The following is a 20,061-nucleotide window of genomic DNA, read 5'->3' on the forward strand; positions in this document are numbered from 1 at the left end:
TCAATAAAAGCTGTTTAAAAATATTTATGTCTATTAGAGTATAAATTATATGTTCTACTTATAGAATTAAAATCTATATAAACGTTAAACAATTGTAAGCTGACATGTTTTCCATTGGGTATGCGTTCGCCCAAAATGCGTTTCCAATACTGATACATTGATACACATTGTTCTTGCACAAGTTAATAAAAGTAATAATTATTGCAGTAGTTATCGCATTTACACACCTTTAACTCGACCACCAGGCGCAATTTACGTATAGTGGAATAAGCTGCACGAGACCTAACACGAACTACTAACACCTATGCACGAAGTCCTCGATTTGGTACCATTCAGACATAAAACATTCAAGATCTATGATTTCGGTTGGTACGTCTACTGTTTTGATTTCTAGGCCTGCCCTCGTACTGCTTTCGTGGGTGCCCCCTATCGTGGTTAATCTGGATGGTGGCTGACGATCCTCTGGGGTAGCTCAATCGCTTCACCGGAGTACCTTTAACTTGACAGATGTAAAGGTGACGATCGAGCTCGTTTCTGTGACTCCATCTGGAGAGAAAAGATCGATTTAGTGAAGTTTTGGTTCTTCCAGACTTTCAAGGATAGTCAATTAGCTGACGGGGCCATGTAAAGACACTTACTTGTAAGCATACTGCGGATCCATTACAATAGCCTGCCACTCCAAGTTGTCAGTTGAGTTTGAAGATGGTTCTTGGACGAAACCTTTATAGCCCAAAGGTTTGCCGCTCAGAGCCCAAATCCATTCTTTGATTTTAGTATTGTATCGTCCTCCGATCCAACGTTCTGATTTCTCTGCGGAATGTTAAAGTTCAAATGTACACTGGCTAAATAATTCAAAACCGACCTGCAAATCCATTTAAAAATATCCTCAGTTTCTGATCCTGAGTTTTGGTTCTCACAATAGCAAGCTTGGCGTTTATCTGCCTGCAGTTGAAGTGGGCATCTGACCATGTGGCTTTCTCTTTGCTGAAAAGGTAGCATTGGTTGCCAAGTGCCATCCAGTTTTGATGGCAAATGTGACTGACTGCTTTCACCACTGTGGGCTGCACTTGGTATCCCGGTTTTGCTCGTTGTACTGGAAATAAAATTAACTTTGATGATTTGATTGAAAAGCGCACTGACTGAATCATAAATAACGGAAATCGGAGAAAAACAAAGAAACTTGATTTCTGTAGGAATTTCTGAGTTTGGGATGCAACTATGGTGGAGTTAAAGACAGTCAGGTAAAAACCAGCTCGAATTAGTAGTTACGAGAAAGAAGAAAGTGTTGGTCTGATGAGTAAGCCTAATTTAATGAACTTTGACTTCATGCAGCTTTTGCGCATGACAGGTGTTAGGTCCGCTTGACTGGTGGAGGATTGCTTGTTCGATTGAACTTTAATGGAATATTCGGGTTTTCGTCCTCCCCTTTTGAGAGTATGATCCGAATGTCCAGTTCGCCGAGCCCATCAATTCTACTGGATGCTGCTGGCAGAAAGGGCCATAAGCTTCGGATGGAAAAAGCATCTAAAATACAGTTAAATGCAGCCAAAATGAAGTTCGCAACCCGACTTTTTTTTGAGATATAGATATTTTCGGAGATTTCGTTGAAAATCCGCCTTTTTGGTCTGAACCTGCCATTTCTGCAATTCCTATCTCTCAAAGCACACATATGACTTATCATATCTTGAGAGCGACCACGAAAAAAATAACCCCTTGTAGAGTAAATTTTTTAATCGTTTTTATTTCAGTTTCTTCATACTGCTAAAATGATGGTTATCATCAATTTCGATTTAATTATCTTTACAAATAACAGAGATATTAATTAAGGCCGAAGAAAAATTATACTTCAACACCCTGTAAATTAAAACGGAGATGTTTTAGCGCTGGCCTTTATATGAAATTTTTACCGTAAAACTTATGATTTTTCCGTTTCATTGTTTGCCATCCATTAAGGAACATCTTGTATATTAAACCACCCGATCTTACATAATCTTACAGAAAATTTAATGTGAATTTTAAAAATGTAGTCGTACTTGTGTGTCGAGTAGTAGAAATTGACGATGTGGCAAGTTTCGATAAAAGAAAGTTGGGTTTTCTGATGAAATTTACTAAAATTCCTGTATCTCAAAGAAGAGTCAGACTAGTCAGATTCTGGTTGCATTTACGAGCAATTTAGATAGTCCATCCATCTGCAGCCTGCGGCCCTTTCTGCCTGAAACGCCTTGCACAGAATGACCGATTTCGCTTAGCGTTTGATTCCACTGTGTTTGTCGGCCTCAACCATTCTACGGGAGGGTACAGCTCAGCTTCCCTCTCGATCCAGATTGGAAGTTCCGGCGATTCCTGCACAGCGACAAGCGCCGGTCTCAGCGTGGTTCTCGACGAACCAGTGACGGCCCGGCAAGCCGCTCTGCAATATCGCCAAGTTTAACGCTTAGCAGGTTTTATCGGTTGCTGACCACCGAACGAGACCATCAGTCCGATTACCGGAGTGCAAACCCATGATACCACTTGGGTTTCAGAGTCCACCTCCTCTGGCGCATACTTTTTCCACGAGCGTTTTCGCAACATCAATTGATTGTTTGTGGTTAGAGAACACTTGAGAGAAAGCTGCGTTCTAAGTTGATTGATTTGATAGATTGGCCAGAGTGCTCATGAAAAGGCAAGCGAGGACTTAATGAAGATTTATTTGCAGGCGGAAGTCAGTTGTCGCAAATTGCAATATTCCTCTAGTCAACTCGAAGTCATCGTCCGGAGCAGCTGGTCGGGGAAATTCTGGTTAATCGAAGTCGTCCGAATTTTCCAGATTACTTTCTGGAAGTTGCTAAATCATCAATACGAAGGCACGGAAAATGGAAGACATCTGGCTCGTTGGCACCATCGACCAAGTTAATCTAGCAAGTGCCCAACTTCGGAACTCACTCTTATGTCAATTCGCAACAAAATCTGGACCGAATAATCCAGCTTTTCGTGGCAAACTTGAAACAGTCACGCCGACAACGCGTTGTGGTTTCTCTGTATATTTGCTCAACCTCATGGCTCACATTATTTAACAAAACAAAATTAAAATTTATTAAGGTCGTAAACTTTGGCAAATTTTCGAGCCGCTCGTTGTGGCCCAATAATTTCGGAAAGAAACAATAAACAAATTATCAAGGACTAAAATTATCTTTTGAATAGTTTTTCTATTTTCCGTCAGTGACGGCCCCGCTCCTCATTGGCATTTATTCAAATTTGGTCTATTTGTTTAATGCAAATGAGGCCCACGATGATGTAATCTTGTAGAAAACCGACTTATTGCTTCGATTCGGGGTGAAGTCATACGATTCTTAAGTTGTCAACGGAGTAGTCCGATATTCATTCATTCACTGGTTTAAAACCAATAATAGTCTGATACTGCCTTGTTTCGGACAATAAACGCGATGTTCGAAGCAAACGACCCGGAGAAATTTGTTGATTAAGTGAACAAAATGGTGCCTATTTTTCACAAATTCAACAAATGATTAATTGTTACATAGTAAATATTTTACTCTGTTTACGTTCCTCGCCTGTACTAAAACGAACTTCCCTTGAACTACTTAATGTAATAGCTACATTGAATTGAGGAACTCATGGGTATTAAAAGTTCGCTGTTTACCGAGAATATTCACTGAATTAATAGAGGGAAATATTGTTGTGTCTGTTATGCGTAAATTATTTTCATTGGCTTGTGCAATCTCTATTGACATGTCAAACACCGCGATTTAATATTTGTCGAAAAGGTCAATGTGTCACTAGATAAACCATCAGTACGATCACATTAGCTCATTGTTCGATCTTTGAATGGAGCTCATCTGTGCCGATAAAAGAGGTACCAGCATTCCTACGTATATATCTCTAATTACGATCTTAATTTAGAATGTACGCCCTGTTCTCGGATGACAAATTTTTATCTTTATGCATTCAAACAACGACATACCTTGCGAAGTTTATGGCTTTACTCAGTGGTCATTAGATTTATTGTCTAGTTAAATGAGCAAATCATCCAGAAAATTAATGTTTTTTATGCTGATGAGCGGTTATTTATTGTTTCGTCCAAGGCAGTGATATACGAGGGAGCATCAAATAAAAACAGAAACTGGTTTGTTGTTATTACGGAGGAGTCCGTGGCCATGGAGGAGTTGTTGCGTGGATCACCTGTGCCGCGTCAGGGAGAGGGGAGAGTCGAAAGTCCCCTTTAGTATGGACGAAGGAAACCACGGGCGGGCCAGAGGTCTCCACGGAACGACGGATTATGATCAGGCGTTTCGCCGAGGGTGAATCTCACTGAAATTTCGAGGGCATCGTCAACATGTTAAATACCCTATCAAGAGGTCGTGTATCAGAAGGAATTTTCGGGAGAGCGCAACAAAGTCGAGAAAGAGAGCCACGCTCGCTGCCCGAAGACTAGCGTGGCCGAAGCCAACAGTGAGGAGGTCCGAAATCTCACGGAGGGAAATCGACCCTCTGGGAAATCGTCGAGAAGCCGAACCTCAGTTATGGGAGTGTCCGCAGGTCGTGGAAGATGGCTCGTCTCGAAGTGTCCGCCGGATGTGTTACCCGCCTGCTATTGCACGATTCAAAAATTGAATGCTGGAATATCCTCCATGTGGTGTCCCGATGCGACTTCCGCCTTTTTGGGCCCCTTGAAGAAGCGGTTGAAGGCCACTATTTCGACGAGGACCATGCGGTCGAAGCACTCGTGCTCCAATGGCTGCAAGACCGCCCAAACGATTTCTACGATGATGGAATAAAAAAGGTCCCAATCTAAGGGGAAAGATGCCGTTCTAGGACTGGGGACTATGGAGAAGAATAATGTCACAACGTGATCCCCAATTCAGCACAAAGAATTCAGGAACTCACTTTTGAGGGCAAGATATGGCTTTTGCCCCTAAGTGTGGATCTGCAAATGCTTGGTTTTCGATATACAGGGTGTTAAAGTATCGTCGTTATCGAAATTCACAGTAGGCAACGGCTGCGTAATTTGACACTCCCGTGAATTTTCTGGCAAATTCGTTGAAATCTTAAGATTTCTAGGGACGACACGGCCGGCAAACAGACTATTGTTATTATAAAAAAAAAATTAAAAATTACCCAAATTTATTGAAACTTAACAATAATGCGATCGAAACGATTTTGCAATTTTCAAGCCAGACGAAAAAAACAAATTTGATATTGACGTAGTAACTTTCAGCTAAACCAAATTGTCAAAAAATTCAACGGCAAAGGATTGTCAAACTACGCCGCCATCACCTGCTACGAATTTTGATGGTGACGATATTTGAACACCCTGTATATCGAAAACTAAGCATTTGCAGTCCCGCGTTTATGGGAAAAGGGCATGTTTTGACCTCAAAAATACACCTCTAAATTCTTTGATTTTGATTTTTGAATTTTGAATATATGTCATTATTAAGTTTAAACTTTTTACGAAACGGATCACGTTCATGTTCGACACGTCCCCGTAATTACAATTTGTTAATGCAGCAGCTGTGAATGAATTATATCTTGTGAAGAATTTAATATTACTACTCACTTACTGCTGCCGGCTCATTGCTCCTGCCTGACTTGTCGTTCCCATGGAGCAATTTCATGCACTTTCTTCTCTGTTTCTTGGTCAGTTTATAGTGATTGCTTACGCACTCATCTACGGTGATTCTACGTTTGGCCTTTTTGTCAGAAAAGCTCAGTAGGACAGAGGCAACGGCTTGGGCTTCGCAGATGAACGGTCTTCTTTCCATGCAGTTGTCCGCGCTCCATCTAACGAGAACGCTTTCATCATCGTAAAATCTAAAATTACGACCCGTGTAATACCTCTTTTTAAGAGAGTCTATAAGTAAACACGTCCAGTTGTCTCGGTCGCTCAAATGGATCTCTTTCGATGCTGGGAATTGCATCAAAGATCCGTCAGTGTATATCCACTTCTTCTGCTTCCAGTCTTTGAATCCTCCTACCCAGAACGAGGACGAATTTTGCACTGAAAGAGAAAAAAAATCTAGATTGTTTAACAAACCTTGATACTATTTCGTTTATCAATTAAAATGTTCGGAGAAATCCTAATGAGGTCAACTGTCGGCAGTGTTCAAGAGGCACAACTGTATTGACTTAATTGTTCTGGGCGGCAGTTTTCATAACGAACTGCTCAATGGAACCAGTGAAGCAATTCCTTATTTGAACTTTATCAGTGTTTTTTTTTTAACCAATTCGTCGAACTTCCTCTAGTTTCTGGTGTAATTTTCAAAATTCTTCAAGGAATCAATAGAACGAGTTGGATTTTCAAATCTAAGAAATATATATAAAAAATCTTTATTTCCGAAAGGAAAACGGCTATCGACCGTTGTTGGTGTTTCTGCCCATGATATAAATTACTAAATTTAGTGTTTCATACTGTCCAAGAGAAAAAAGAAGAAAGAAGAGAAATATTTTGAATCAGTTGCACTATTTACATTCACAGGCTGTAGTGCTCTATCAGGGTTGTATTGGGGAATCGGAGATTTGACTGTCTTGTTTGTCTTGTCAGACACAGTGGGGCTACTATTGCCCGATTGTCAGGATTGTCCTTCTATTTCGTTTGCACGTCCAGAATTCTTTCCGTTATTCTTCTCATGTTGGTGCTTTGGTATAACAGTTGGTTGGATGGGTTGTGCAGGGGGTTGTCGGTCTAAGAAATATTCTTTCACCAAGAATGAGATTACAGATAGCTGAACTCCACTGAGGGAGCGTTTTTAATGTCTGTCCCAAGGAAAGGAGCGCTGCCTACTCTCCAGATTGGAGAATCCAGCCCCTACGGCCTCCCTCTATGTAATAGTCTAAGCCTGTAATGGGCTTAGGATAATCGGCTTCCACTTTCAAGGATGAATTATTGGATCGAGTACGCCTCTGCGTTTAACTTCCAACATGATAATACTATATTGATAAAGTGTAGGTCCTCTTATGCTGATTGTGTATTATATCCTGCTCCTTCGCGTGCTAACTAATAAGAAAATTGTTCTAAATCATGCTTTGGCAAATTGTGTTGGACCCAAATCGTTCCTACTCCGATAAATTGTTTATTTCCGAATTCTTTAGCATAGAGGCAAAATAGGAATTACGACCTACGCACAGAAGTAGTAATGACCGAAATAAACAGCGCTCGTACTGTATAAAAATTCCATCATTGTTGGTGAATTCTGCGTTCGAAGATTTATTCTAAAGGTCAGATTGAGGAAATTTTTATCTACAAAATAGCAATATATATATGTATAAATATTTATTTCCACAAGGAAAAGGGCTATCGACCATTGATGGTCTTTCTGCCCAAAATAGCAATATTTTAGTCGTAAGTATGGTTTTCATGCTTTCGTCGATGTAAAATCGCAAGTGCGTACTCCAGCACTACTTGCAGGCAAGCTCTATCAACACAAATCCGCATTCTTTAATATTAATTTGGGTTAATCTAATAGTACGTTAAAATGAAGGTCCCGTTCGGTTATTGAAACTGACATCGCGATATCATTAATAGGATCACGAGTATCATCCGTCTGCTGCTAATGAACGTCAAATAGGGCTCATTTTAATGGGAACGTAGCTGCGTCGTGTGATTCAAAACTGCAAAAATCGCACCCCTAATCGATACCACTTGAGTAACTCGGAAAGGTGTCTGTGGGTCCTAACTAGAAAAGTGTCAAACTGACAGTTTTTTTTATCCAATCTAGTGTTTCTTTGAACCAGGCAGGATCGCCGTGCCTCACTGGTGCATTGCAAGAAGCTAAAATCAGGAGGCCAAGTGGTCCGAGGATGAGACACATGAAATTCTCCTCGTGAGGACGATTTGTGCAACGAAAATTCATCCTCGATTTTTGACAATTTTGCACCCGAGCGGTCCTCCCTAATTTGCATTTATGTAAATTACTCGAAAATGATGTTGATAAATGAAGTTTTCTTGCACGCATTACATTACCCTGAAAGCAGACCCGACAAGGTCGACGTGACGCAATCCCATCAGAAAATAATTTATATTGACTTTGCTGATTATCACAGCTAATTGCATATTCCAAAATGTGGAAGCTCATTCATTAGATTCACTGTCTGAAGATATTAGCGAGGAATGGTGAGGCCAAACGGTCCCTAATTTCGCATCGAGTGTCAGGGATTTGAATTGCTGATCTGACACCAAGTTTGACAATGTTGGTGGTAAGAGAGCAAAATCGAACGAATAAATGTGATGCGTGACGTTGCGGGAGCGACTTTAGGACCGCTAGAGCGATACGGATCAATCTATACAGGGTTTCACTTAAGTGCGTGGCCAAGTCATAGAGGCGATTCTAAGGCGAAAAGTTTAGACGAATATGGGTCCGATAATGCTTTGTTTTAAGGTGCTTTACGTATTGGAAAAACTCCCAAATAACACGAAAATGCAAATTAATGTGACGTTGAAATTTGAAGAATTTTTAATGCACTAAAAAGGGACATTTTAAGCTAGAAATTGTCTTTTCTGTTAATGGCAGGCATAGCGCTAACGCCAGAAATTTAAGATAAATCAAACAACAAAGACGCTTTGTTAAAACTGCGCTTAAACAAATAGAACCAATTTTTTCAGTAAAAAAACATCTAACACTGAGTAAATGTCAAATTGCAATTAAATCGGCTAAAGCATTGTCAAGATTTTTAGACAAAGTTTGACACCCCGCATCTTGAGAACAAAGCATTACCGGATCTACGTTCGTTCCGTCTTAGAATGGCTTAAAAGACCGCCCTCTGAAATCTGGCCATGTACCTAGCTGACGCCCTGTATGTTATCTGAAGAAAAGATATCAAGTCATGTGTAACAGTGCTGAATAAAAATCGCCGAACCTCGGGTCAGGGTGTCTCAGAGGATCAGGCACTTGACGAGAAAATATCCCTTCGCCAGAGATAAATCGCACAATATAGCAACATGACTCGCATCTTAATGGGTAACTTTTCGCAAACTCGTTCATTGCGAGAGATTTATAAACTGGAGGCTGTCTGGTGATCGTGGGAATATTGCCACTAATTCTCCTAGCAGGAGAGTAGACGAAATGCCATCGAAGCAAAGACTACCAAGCAAACGAAGCCAATTAAAATTTAAGTGTGGCAAAGGAACCAAGAAAGGTCAAGAAGGATTATCTAAATATGAAGGAAATACGATGGCCTACATCAACAATGTGAAAAGTTGGAAATAATGAGGGTATGAGGGAGCAAAATTCTTCATGGTACCGACGATCATTGCACATAGCATGTATGGAGTGTTCCTTCAGAGTATAAGAAAGGGATTATTCCTAAGCTGATGATACTTCATACCAGCATCATCTTCGCATGCTGAAAATTCAAGTCAAAAAGCTGAAAGATGTACATACGGGCCGACGTTATTGTAAAGAAGACAGAGGAAGAGACGAGACCACATACTACAAACTTAAAGTATGAAATTAAGAAGTTTTCCTGAGGTATTGCTTCACAGAGATTCAGGGAACCCGGGGTTTTTGGAGAAAAGTTGCGAACGCAGTTGGCCACCCTCAGGGACTGCCGGTGAAGTTAATATTACCCGAAGCAAAAAATACCAGCTCGAGTGCATTGTGAAGATTTCACTAACAAGGGAAAGGACCCCTCCCTGATTTTAATGAAGTTTTGCAGAGAAGTAGTTTAGACCTGTCTAAGAATAGCGATGCAAGTTTTACGTGCCATTTTCAACGTTTAAGGGGTGAAAACTACCCCCAAAGTTACGCCAATTTTTCGTTTTTTTCACAATACCTTTTGATCTAGATGAGTTAAAAAAAATTATTGTGATGATTGGGGGTGTCCCACTACACACTTGACAATTTGGGGTTTGGATCAGTGGAATGCGTTTTCGTTAGAATTCGATTTGTTAATGAAGCAATGATGATTGTTCGAAAGAGTTATTTTTTTACTCCTGTATACATTTTTACAGGGAAAAAGCGAACAATATTTATTTATTTATGCGGATTATATGATGTCACCTGGGCCAGAGATTAATGTATAATAATTACATCATCGGCTTGAATGAATGAAGCTTCATTTATTGTGAGAAATTCTTCTTCTGGGATCTGCTGTTCTAAAGTTGTAAGCGGTCGAACATGACGTGCACACTTTTATATAAATAATTGTAACTTTTGTTAGAAACGTGGTACCGCGCTCTGCTTTACATAATTTTATTGAGAAATTATCTATAAAACGGTAGAAAATTGAACGGGACAGCTGGACGCGTGTAAAAACGGGGTCAAGACGAAATGAAATTTGCGAAAAAACAAAAATATATTAAAAAGACTTTTTTTTCCGGACCTTGACAGGCCGATGGCGAATTGAAAAAGGGACATTTTGCTCCTTTTTTCGTTGCTTTAACTCATATGGATCAAAACGATCAAAAACGAAAAGTTGACGAAACTTTGGGGGTAGTTTCACCCCTTAAACCTTGAAGATGGGACGTAAAGCGTACATCACTATTCTTAGATAGGGCTAAGCTACTTCTCCGCAAAATTCCATTAAAATCAAAGAGGGGGGGGGGGGCACTTGGGCCCCTTCCCTTGTTAGGAAAAATGAAGTTCTTACTATTATCTCTTCGTCATTGTGGTGCAGCCTTTCATTTGGGACATCAATTACAGAGATAGATGATGAAATAATATAAAGATTTTTAGCTCTTAGTGTATGGATCATAATTCCCGTAAAAATATTTTTGATATTAACATTTGCTTCGAGTCGGATCATTTCCTCCCTGCCTTATAACCTAATTGTCTCCGTTCCTCCCAGTTCCACCTGAAATTACCTCTTGGTTCCTGCGGCCGCGAATTTAGGGCTCATGTGGGCGCTCTGCAATATTTTTTTATATCTACAGCAAATACAGATACAATTTATGGCTCTGCCCCGAATAATCAGAATGAAAAACGTTTCAAACCTCTAGAAAATACATCCAATTTCGCTTCTGACTTATCCATAAGCCGAGCACGTAAAAGTTACATTTTTTTATTCGACGGGTTTATAGTTGAGTCGTGACCGGAACACACACTGAATGGTTGCTAGACGGTTTTCCCATAAGCTTTGCTATGCTATTAAATATTCATTTTGTTTATGTTCCAGTTGAACCTAAAACCTTCAAAATAATGGAACTGGAACGAGAAAATAATTCGCATTTGATTGTGAACCCAAAAGAAAAAAATTTGCGTCCTATATGGCCCATACAGGGTGTTGATTGGGCACGCAGAGAAAGTTTAAAGGGTGAATTCAAAAAAAAAAAAAAAAGTTTATGTCAACATGGGTTCGCAATGGGAGCGAAGTTCTTGGTATGCAAGGTATTGAAGTTTTTATTTCTATTTCAGTTTTTATGTACAGAGCATTTCTTAACGGATGATAAAAAAATTAAATGGTTAATCGTGAGCTTATTTTCAGGTAAAAACTTCATGTAAAGACATGTTCTAAATTTCTTTAATTTTTTTTTTCGATTTTGATAAATTTCTCTGTCATTGCAACTAACGCCCTGTAGAGTATTTTAAATGATTGTAATTGCAGTTTGTTCGTAATGCTAAAGCGATTGCCACTGCCAATTGTGAGTTATCAATATTTACAAATAAGAGTTGAAAATCGAAGAAAAAATTAAATTTGACCACCTCGTAATTCAAAATGGAAGAAATTTAAGACGTGCTTTTATATGAAGCTTTTATCTTAGAACAAGCGTATGATCTACCCACCTCATTTTTTACCGTTCATTAAGAAACACCCTGTATATTTTTGAACAATAATGCGGCATTCGCAATTAGGCATGTTTAGTCAGTCTTTATTTACCGATAGAGGCCACCGCATGTTGTTATATACCTGAATTTTGTGGTCCATTATGTGTCATTTTTGAATAAAGAATTATTCTGCATTTCCCATACAAGTAACCGTTCTGAAAAAAATTATTTGATTTTTTCGCTTCTACTATCAAAATATCAAAACGATGAATTCAAAAGAGCTTTGGAAAACAATGATCATTTTGCGAAGGCGCTAAAATCATAAAATTTATTGATGGTACATTTTGATGTTCCACCTTCAATTTTTTCTGCATTAAAATTTTTTTTCATACGAGTTTTTGAACAATAAATTGTGGTTCGTGAAATTGTTAAAATTTTTAACGCAGCATTGGTACGCCTGCATTTTTCCTACGAAATCTTCAGGGAAATTCTTCATTTGTAGGATGAACTTAACTTAAGTACGATTTCTCCCCTGAGTGTTTCCAAACATGAAAACTTTACAGCCAGAAACTGTTGTAGCATTAACTTGTCGTGCATCATCAGGTTCAGAAAAATATCAAAAAATGCCAAAAAAAAATACGGAGTTACGTTTGTTATTATATACAGGGTGTGTTTAAAGTTCTGAAAACTACATCTGACGCAGAAATTGATTTAAAAAAAAAATCAACTATGACGTCATTTAATGGTCTGAACAATATCGTTTTATTCGTTTTTTAGTTCATCAAAATAACTGAGTTATAGCTTTGCCCGTTTTTCATGGAACAGTCTAGATGTTCCAGGGAGGCCTGCACCGATCGCGACTGGTCAATATTGAAAATCTGCCACAAACGATATCGAAAAAGACCCTCGAATGAGTACTTGGAAAATCGGTAGTGAACTAAATCGGTTTTGAAGGGAACTAATATCAAAAGCTCAAAAACTTACTCTTCAAATGCCGCGTGTGGAGTATTGAATTGGCAGCGACACTGGGCGTCTGTAGTTGTATTTTATCGTGACGTCATCACTAATTATTGCATTAATCGCATTTATATTGCAGAAAATCCGCATGCTTTCATAAGAAATCATCAGGAAGTGCAAATATTTCTCAATCATTCGTATTAGAACTATCAGTAATTATTTTATTGCGTCATTCGGGCAAGACTCGATGGCGAAAAGGGCATTTTTTGAGTACGATTTTATCGAACGTTTAGGAGATGTCGATTTGAACACCAGTTGAAAAATTTGGGTCGTGAACGACGGTGCAACACCGCAGCAATTTCTGAACGAAGGCAACAGCGGGGCCGCGTGCATGGACTGCAAGACTACCCGAACTGAACCCTCTAGATTATTTTTGGTGAGCGCACGTTAATAGGAACATTTTATAATAAAATTTTACAAAGATTCGTTTGAAAGTGAAAACTTTACTTGCACCTCGAACTTCGTCTGCATACTCACTTAAAACCCAAGAAGATAGGCCCTTGAAACCGGAGAGGTCGACCTATAAACTTTGAATTCGACGTTCTTCTGGAAATTCCCTTGTTTGCAAATTTACAGGATCACGTTACAAAAGTGCAACGTAAGACTCGTTCAAGTTGTAACACGACTTACCCCAGGTTTGATTCCTCGTTTTGAATAAATAATGTTCAACTTGTCTCTGATCATAGCGCTGAGTGATGACAGTCAAATTGCTTTCCGCAAAATCCTTACAGCTGAAGTAAGCTTGAAACCACGTCGCGGTCGTGTTGCTGAAGTGGTAGCATTTGCGACCTACGTTCTCGAAATTGTCGGGGCATACGTAGTGATACTGAAGAGACCCGTTGTTTTGTGTGGTCGAACCTGAAAAAAATCAAAAATAATAATTTGAAGTTTAAGGCCCGGATGCGCCGGAATCTTCGAAACGGAGCTAGATCATCCTGATCCTCGCAAATCTCCGGCACTCACGAATCATTCCTCGGCGTCGTGCATTGATATTAACTTCAAGACGAATTTATTCCTCGTGAGAGTACTGGACTTAGCTGAACTGCACTTGAACTGCAATGGCGCAACTGGGCCTTAGAAGTCAATCATCATTTTTCTCTCTTTCTGTTATTTTATCTGAACCCCGTTTTAGTACATTTTCTCAATGTCGAAAAATATTGCTACAATCTCAACAATAACATCAACTTTGCCTAATACCAAAATATTGTTACTAAATGGGACGAAGGCGTCACTCTCAGTTTAAACCGGAGTTCGCAACGTAGTTGGACGCATTTTAGATTTGAAAACTAGATGAGGACGATGATTCTTATCTCAAAGTCTATTTTCCCTAGTATGAAGAAGAATGTGACTAAACGTTCAGAATTAAAATTATCTGTTAGTTAGACGGCGCAATCGTAATCTGATGCGAATACACGGAAGAATTGCCTAAACAACAGTTATATGCTTCAATTAAACCGAAGATAGGTGTGCCCTGAAGGTACAATTAAATGGCTTTTCTGTTTTCACAATGCAAGGCGGTTAAACGACGATGGGAAGGGTACCTATGAAGTACTAACGCAGATATTTGTCAGTTGCATCAGCAGAAGATTGTCAAGAAAACCATAACTTCGTTTTATACAGAGTGCTTCAAAAGTGCGAGGCACTATTCGAGAGATGTATCCTCTAATACGAAATGAGAGAAAATTGACGGGGTGTTACGAGTTAACGAAAAATTTGGTTTTTCTTTTGTTGTGTCTGATCTGTCGCAGATTAGGCCTTCAACTTTAGTATGCATCTTAGGATTCAGCTCCTGCTGGTTACGACAGTAGATTGTCTCCAACTACTGCGAGTATACAGGAAAGTATGTTTTTCGAGGTATTAGGCTATAAAATCTTTTAGAAAAACTTGCGTGTACGCCACTGGCGAATTTTAAAATTTTTCCCAAATTCTTCACCTAAATTTGATTTTTCCTAATTTTTAGCCGAGTTCTCTTCAGCTTCCTTAGAAATTAATTAATTTATAAATTCAATAAAATCTACGGACATCAGAGTTTTTGGATATTTTTCGGAATCCCTCGATTTCCTGGTTCTTTTTACGCCTTCTTTTTCAAACTGATTTAAAGGCGACATATGTGTATACACGTGCATAGTATATTCCATAAATGATTTTAATGCGTTGTGCTATCAAAAAATCATTAAATTAATTACAATTATAAAATTTTATTCTTTTACTTGATTGATAAATTACTAATAAGTTGCCAGATGAAAATGGTATTTTTGTACGTACTCGAAGCTAAAGACATGAAGCTTCTTAAAAATCTTTAAAAATTCACAAAGTATTAATTCTATTATTTGAAAATTTATCTAGTTTCGAACACAGGGTGGTTCTATCACAGTATATTTTTAATTTTAGAGAGATTTTATGTGCAGACCGTGAAAAGGAAATTTCCACACTTTTTACATTTCAAGTACCTCAAAGTCGATTCTTTTTAATGGAGCATTAAAAAATATGTATTTCACTCACTTTCAATTATGAGTAATTAATAACTTATTAGTAATTTACTAATAATTGGGGGCGAACTAAAAAAACATTTTCAAAAAAAATACAGGATGTCTCATTAAAAATAATCGAGTTTGAGGCTCTTGAAATGTGAAAAGTTTGGATACTTCTTTTTCACAGCCTGTATAACATTTCTCGAAAATTAAAAGTATACTCTAGTAGAAGCACCGAGTAGGTAAGTTTTGAAATACTTTAATTAATACTTGGGAAATTTATTAAGAGTTTTCAGCAGCTTATTTATCCTTCGATCGTTAGTTAAAATTGAATTAACACGAAAGCTGCAATTTCAGTCGTTTCATGTTTTGTAATAACAAAAAATACCAATAATTACAGGAGAAATTAGTATCCGTAACAAAATATTGAGTATTTCATTAAAAAAAAAAAAAAAAACGCGACGCCACTGTTTTCTAAACTACCCTGTAACATCAAAAATATTGAAATTCACGAAACACTGAATAATTATTTCATAGAACTTTGTTTCGTGAACGTTATGTTTTTTGCGATAAGGTAGTGGACAATCTTACGTGAACCACCGTGTACATATTCAAGTATTTTCACGTATTTCGCTACCGCCCCACGGGCGATTTGCGTAGATCGATATGATGAATTTTCTCTCACTTGATGATGAGCAGATGTGTTCTTCTCTATCTTATAGCGAAATTCCTGACTAGTTTCGGCCGAATTTTTTTTCATCTACAGGGTGGCCCAACCTTTCGTGGTTGGAGGATGCAAGAAATGCTTGTTAACTTTTAGCTGCTACTACTAAAAAATTGTTCCATTATACAGGGTGTCCCAAAGTTTATCGTTAACCCAATCCAAAAATGTTTTTTCAGTAGAAATTTGTTTTAGTTGAGCGTTCGGTGGGCATTTAAACGTGAATGTACCTCAGGGCGAGTAACAGAGGCAGTAAAACGTCTAAGCCATGAATACGATTAAAAGTTTTATTGCCTCATTAAGACTACCTATCAACGTTATAATAGTATGATAAATTACTAAGATATTTTCCGGACTACCACATTGTTCCACACCTGCACATCTGTCACATACCTTTGCAACAAATTTATGCCTTTGATTATTATAATGGTGTAAAAATTCCCATTGTGATGTTAGAAATAGTATTACTAACATATGTATATAGACTACTGGAAAATTATAAATTACATCGATATAAACATGTAGTTTTACAATGAGGTGAAATTCTTGCTTTTGCTGCGTTACGTGGTTAATAATAGTTTGTAATGATACGTATTAACACTTGCCTAAGGCCATTCAATAGGTGTTAATTGCTGTGAGTAATGTAAAAAAATATCGAAATTTTGGTGTTTGTCCCTATATTGGTTAACCTTCCTCGGTTTATTATGGTTGTTTTCACTGGTAATACCAAAGAGATGTCGCGTTCGGTTGGGGCGAAGCTTGATCTCAAGTTTATGATTCCACTTCGTCTAGTATGACCGTCATTAAATTGTAGAATAGATTAGAAAATTGGCAATAAAACAGTCGTTACTTACCAGTTCTATCGAAAATATGGGTAATCAATTTAAATTAATATTATAGTAACGGTTAGGATGGGGATCTTACTGTAATTGTGCCATATGTGTTAACTGCCCGAAATGCAGAGGTCATCTACAATTTACAAAGAAAATTTAAATAATAACATACCTACGCTAGCTGATGAATGGCATCCTTTTTAAGAGTGGTACTTCTTCTTAATTATAACTACCGTATTATATGATATACATATTTTTCTCTGAAACCACATAAACCGTACAATTAGAACTTCCTCTTTAGTTGCACGAATATAAGTAAATGTAGGGTAGAAACTGCTCTCGAAGAAGGAGCTTTTGACGCACGGCGTACTGATTTCAACGCGATAAATACACATGGGTGCCCTCAACATGAGGTAGGCCCCACGAAGGGGGGAATTCACTCAGAATGAACCTCCCTACGTGCAGGACGACACGCTCTTTCTTAAATTTACAAATGGAAAAATGGCCGCGATGCGAAATTTCCGATATATCACCCTGTATAACGAGTCCCTGCGGCTCGGTCCCTTGTCGACGATCAACGCAGGAAATCTAATTTGTATGCAGTAAAATCTCAAAACTGACATGGTATGATGGTAATAAACTTGTAATTTTGAAAATTTCTCGGAAACGCAATAACATTTTTTCATAGAAATCCAACCGTTAAGAATTTTATTGCATCCTAAATATTATTTCAAAAAATAATTTATTGCTAACTTGTGGTTTCGTCGTACTGTTAGTCTCATGATGATCCGTACCCCAACGCCTCTCGATGCTATCAATTTACGATGAAAGCTTTCAAACTTATGCCAAATCCATATTGCAATTAAAGAGCTTTCGCACTTACATACCTATACTTTGTTGCGAATTGAAATATTCGTATGAAGAAAAAGAAATTAAAAAAAAAAAAAACAAGAACAAAATGAGGCTCATGAGAGTATTCGCATTACAATCGTTTGTAATGAGTAAAATCGAAATCATTAGAAATTTAGCGTGACTTAGCTTGTTTGAGGCACAGGACGAATGATTAACAAAGTAGACATACAGATTTGATGTTGTTTTTATGAGAAACTACTAGAAATGGGGAGAAAAAGTATTGAAGTTTCACTAAGCGATAGAAAGCTCGTTTTGAAGTGGCACATTGAAGGTAAAAGTTGCTCAGAAATTACTGAATCGCTGGCCAAAAGTTAATCTACCCCATACCCGAGGATCATAGAGATTTTCCAATTCTCTCATTGCAAAACGCAGTAGAAATCTATTTTCCAGGTAGATTTCTTGATCGTTCCAGGCAAATTTCTAATTGTCCTTCTAAAGCATGAATGTCTGAAGTTGGTATGACGGATTGTCCCTCGGACGTGTACATTTCAAGGGAATATTCAGAGATGCTGAACATCTTTCTAGTGGGTGAGGCAAGGATGCGTTCACACCATTCTAAAAGACCCTCGAAAGAACGTTATCTTTTGGAAGCACACGGTACTTTCAGGCGTTTCGGAAGTAACCGGGATTTTCGGAGATAGCTCCGAATTAGATCAGCACAGGTTTGATTCCAAAATTGACAATGGGAAGATTATTATGGAAGACTGAAGCTTTCCTTCTCCACGTGAAAGACTATTTTGCATTATGCGTTTCTAAAGTAAAAATCGCAATCGGTCTGGCGAAATGTTTCTGTAAATAATTGGTAAGTCGAGGTGTTGGCTTAATTGCAATCGATTCTGTTTCCATGAAGCCTCACCCACATAGAATAGCTGTAAGCGGGAGCGGCAAAATTTCCAAAAATTATCTACAGTCCTCTAGCTCTTATCTAATTTTGACGGTCAAACCAGATACCTGTTTTTAATGAAGGATTTAGATTTGATGATAAGAGACTTTTCCTACCAGGTATGGTTTCATAACATTCAAAAACAACACCGCTTAATCACCTGCATGAAGTTATCAATTTTCGCTGACGATACGCTCGTTATGTATACCGAACGTGTGCACCGTTGATACAAATAGTATTAGATTATTTGCTAAAATCTAGAAATTTAGCTTCTTTAGGTGATTTTTTTTGCAGAGCTAATGGCCACTGAATTCCTAAAATGCAGGAAAAAATATGAAAATTCTAATATGTCGTAAAAGGCCCGTAATCCGAGGAGAGTGTCAATAATGAGTTTATCTTCTGATGAAATTAATATGTTGAGGACATTAATTGCATCTAATGTTTTGATTATTGCGCTGTATTTAATTGGTATTTTTTAATTAACTGTGTTAATAATAGATATAATGTATTTAATTGGATTAACGGTTTATCCATTAAAAGAAGTGTCAAAATTGCGAAACGTTATTTTTCTTTACAAGTATAATTAAAGATACATCAATGGCAGAACAAACATTTAATGAGGGCAGATCTATAAATATTTTGCTATTAAGAACTGAAGTATAGCGGAGTAATTTATACCTTTCAATCGGAGCTGCAAGTAAGGCTCTGCGTAAAATTCCTATCTTTGATTTTACTCGGCAAAAATTATATTCTATTACAGATGACATAATCACTTACTTGCGAATTCATAGAAGAGCATGAGGGTGCACGAGAATAAGATCAAATTAGCGACACCATTGGAAACGACAGAAATTGCCATGATATATTCCAAACTATCTCGACTCCCCGACGTTTATTGAGGCCTATAATCCGCCATTGTAAAAATTCAAGTTTTTCCGAAATCCGACTTTTTGGTAAATGTTCAGAACGATTCGTATCTGCCGCCAAATCGAGCGAGTTCGCGTTTCTCGTCGCGGATCGACCCAACTAACACCGACACCACATCTTGAATCGTGTTGTGCAGTAGGGATCCGTGTTAGACTCGGTGGCAGCCAGGTTCCTCATGAACACATATATTATTCATTTTCTGCAAAACTTTATGGCTTTTAGTACAAGCGCAGCTATGCCACCATAAAAGCTCGATGTACCCTTCAATTTTGAATGAACGAATGCAGGGATGAATAAAAAAAAATTGACGAACGAGCGCACGGACGAATAAACACGGAATAAATGAATGTGCGGATGAATAAAAACGGAATAAATGAATGTGCGGATGAATAAAAACGGAATAAGTGAATGTGCGGATGAATAAAAACGGAATAAATTAATGTGCGGATGAATAAAAACGAAATAAATTAATGTGCGGATGAATAAAAACGGAATAAACGAACGTGCGGATGAATAAAAACGGAATAAATGAATGTGCGGATGAATAAAAACGGAATAAATTAATGTGCGGATGAATAAAAACGGAATAAATGAACGTGCG

General features: G+C 38.1%; 1 protein-coding gene across 1 annotated transcript; it reads right to left on the minus strand.

Moving 5' to 3' along the window:
* Positions 1–13: 13 nt before the first annotated feature.
* LOC136346931 (uncharacterized) lies at positions 14–19,636 on the minus strand. The gene is made up of 7 exons (XM_066296488.1): positions 19,311–19,636; positions 13,344–13,571; positions 5,833–5,995; positions 5,555–5,778; positions 863–1,093; positions 639–810; positions 14–546 (listed from the first exon to the last, which is right to left on the minus strand). Exons 1-7 carry the CDS (start codon positions 19,390–19,392, stop codon positions 348–350), a joined length of 1,299 nt encoding a protein of 432 aa, XP_066152585.1. The 5' UTR covers positions 19,393–19,636; the 3' UTR covers positions 14–347.
* Positions 19,637–20,061: the final 425 nt, after the last annotated feature.

Source organism: Euwallacea fornicatus, chromosome 25, assembly GCF_040115645.1.
Source record: "Euwallacea fornicatus isolate EFF26 chromosome 25, ASM4011564v1, whole genome shotgun sequence".
In the NCBI taxonomy this organism is placed as follows: domain Eukaryota; kingdom Metazoa; phylum Arthropoda; class Insecta; order Coleoptera; family Curculionidae; genus Euwallacea; species Euwallacea fornicatus.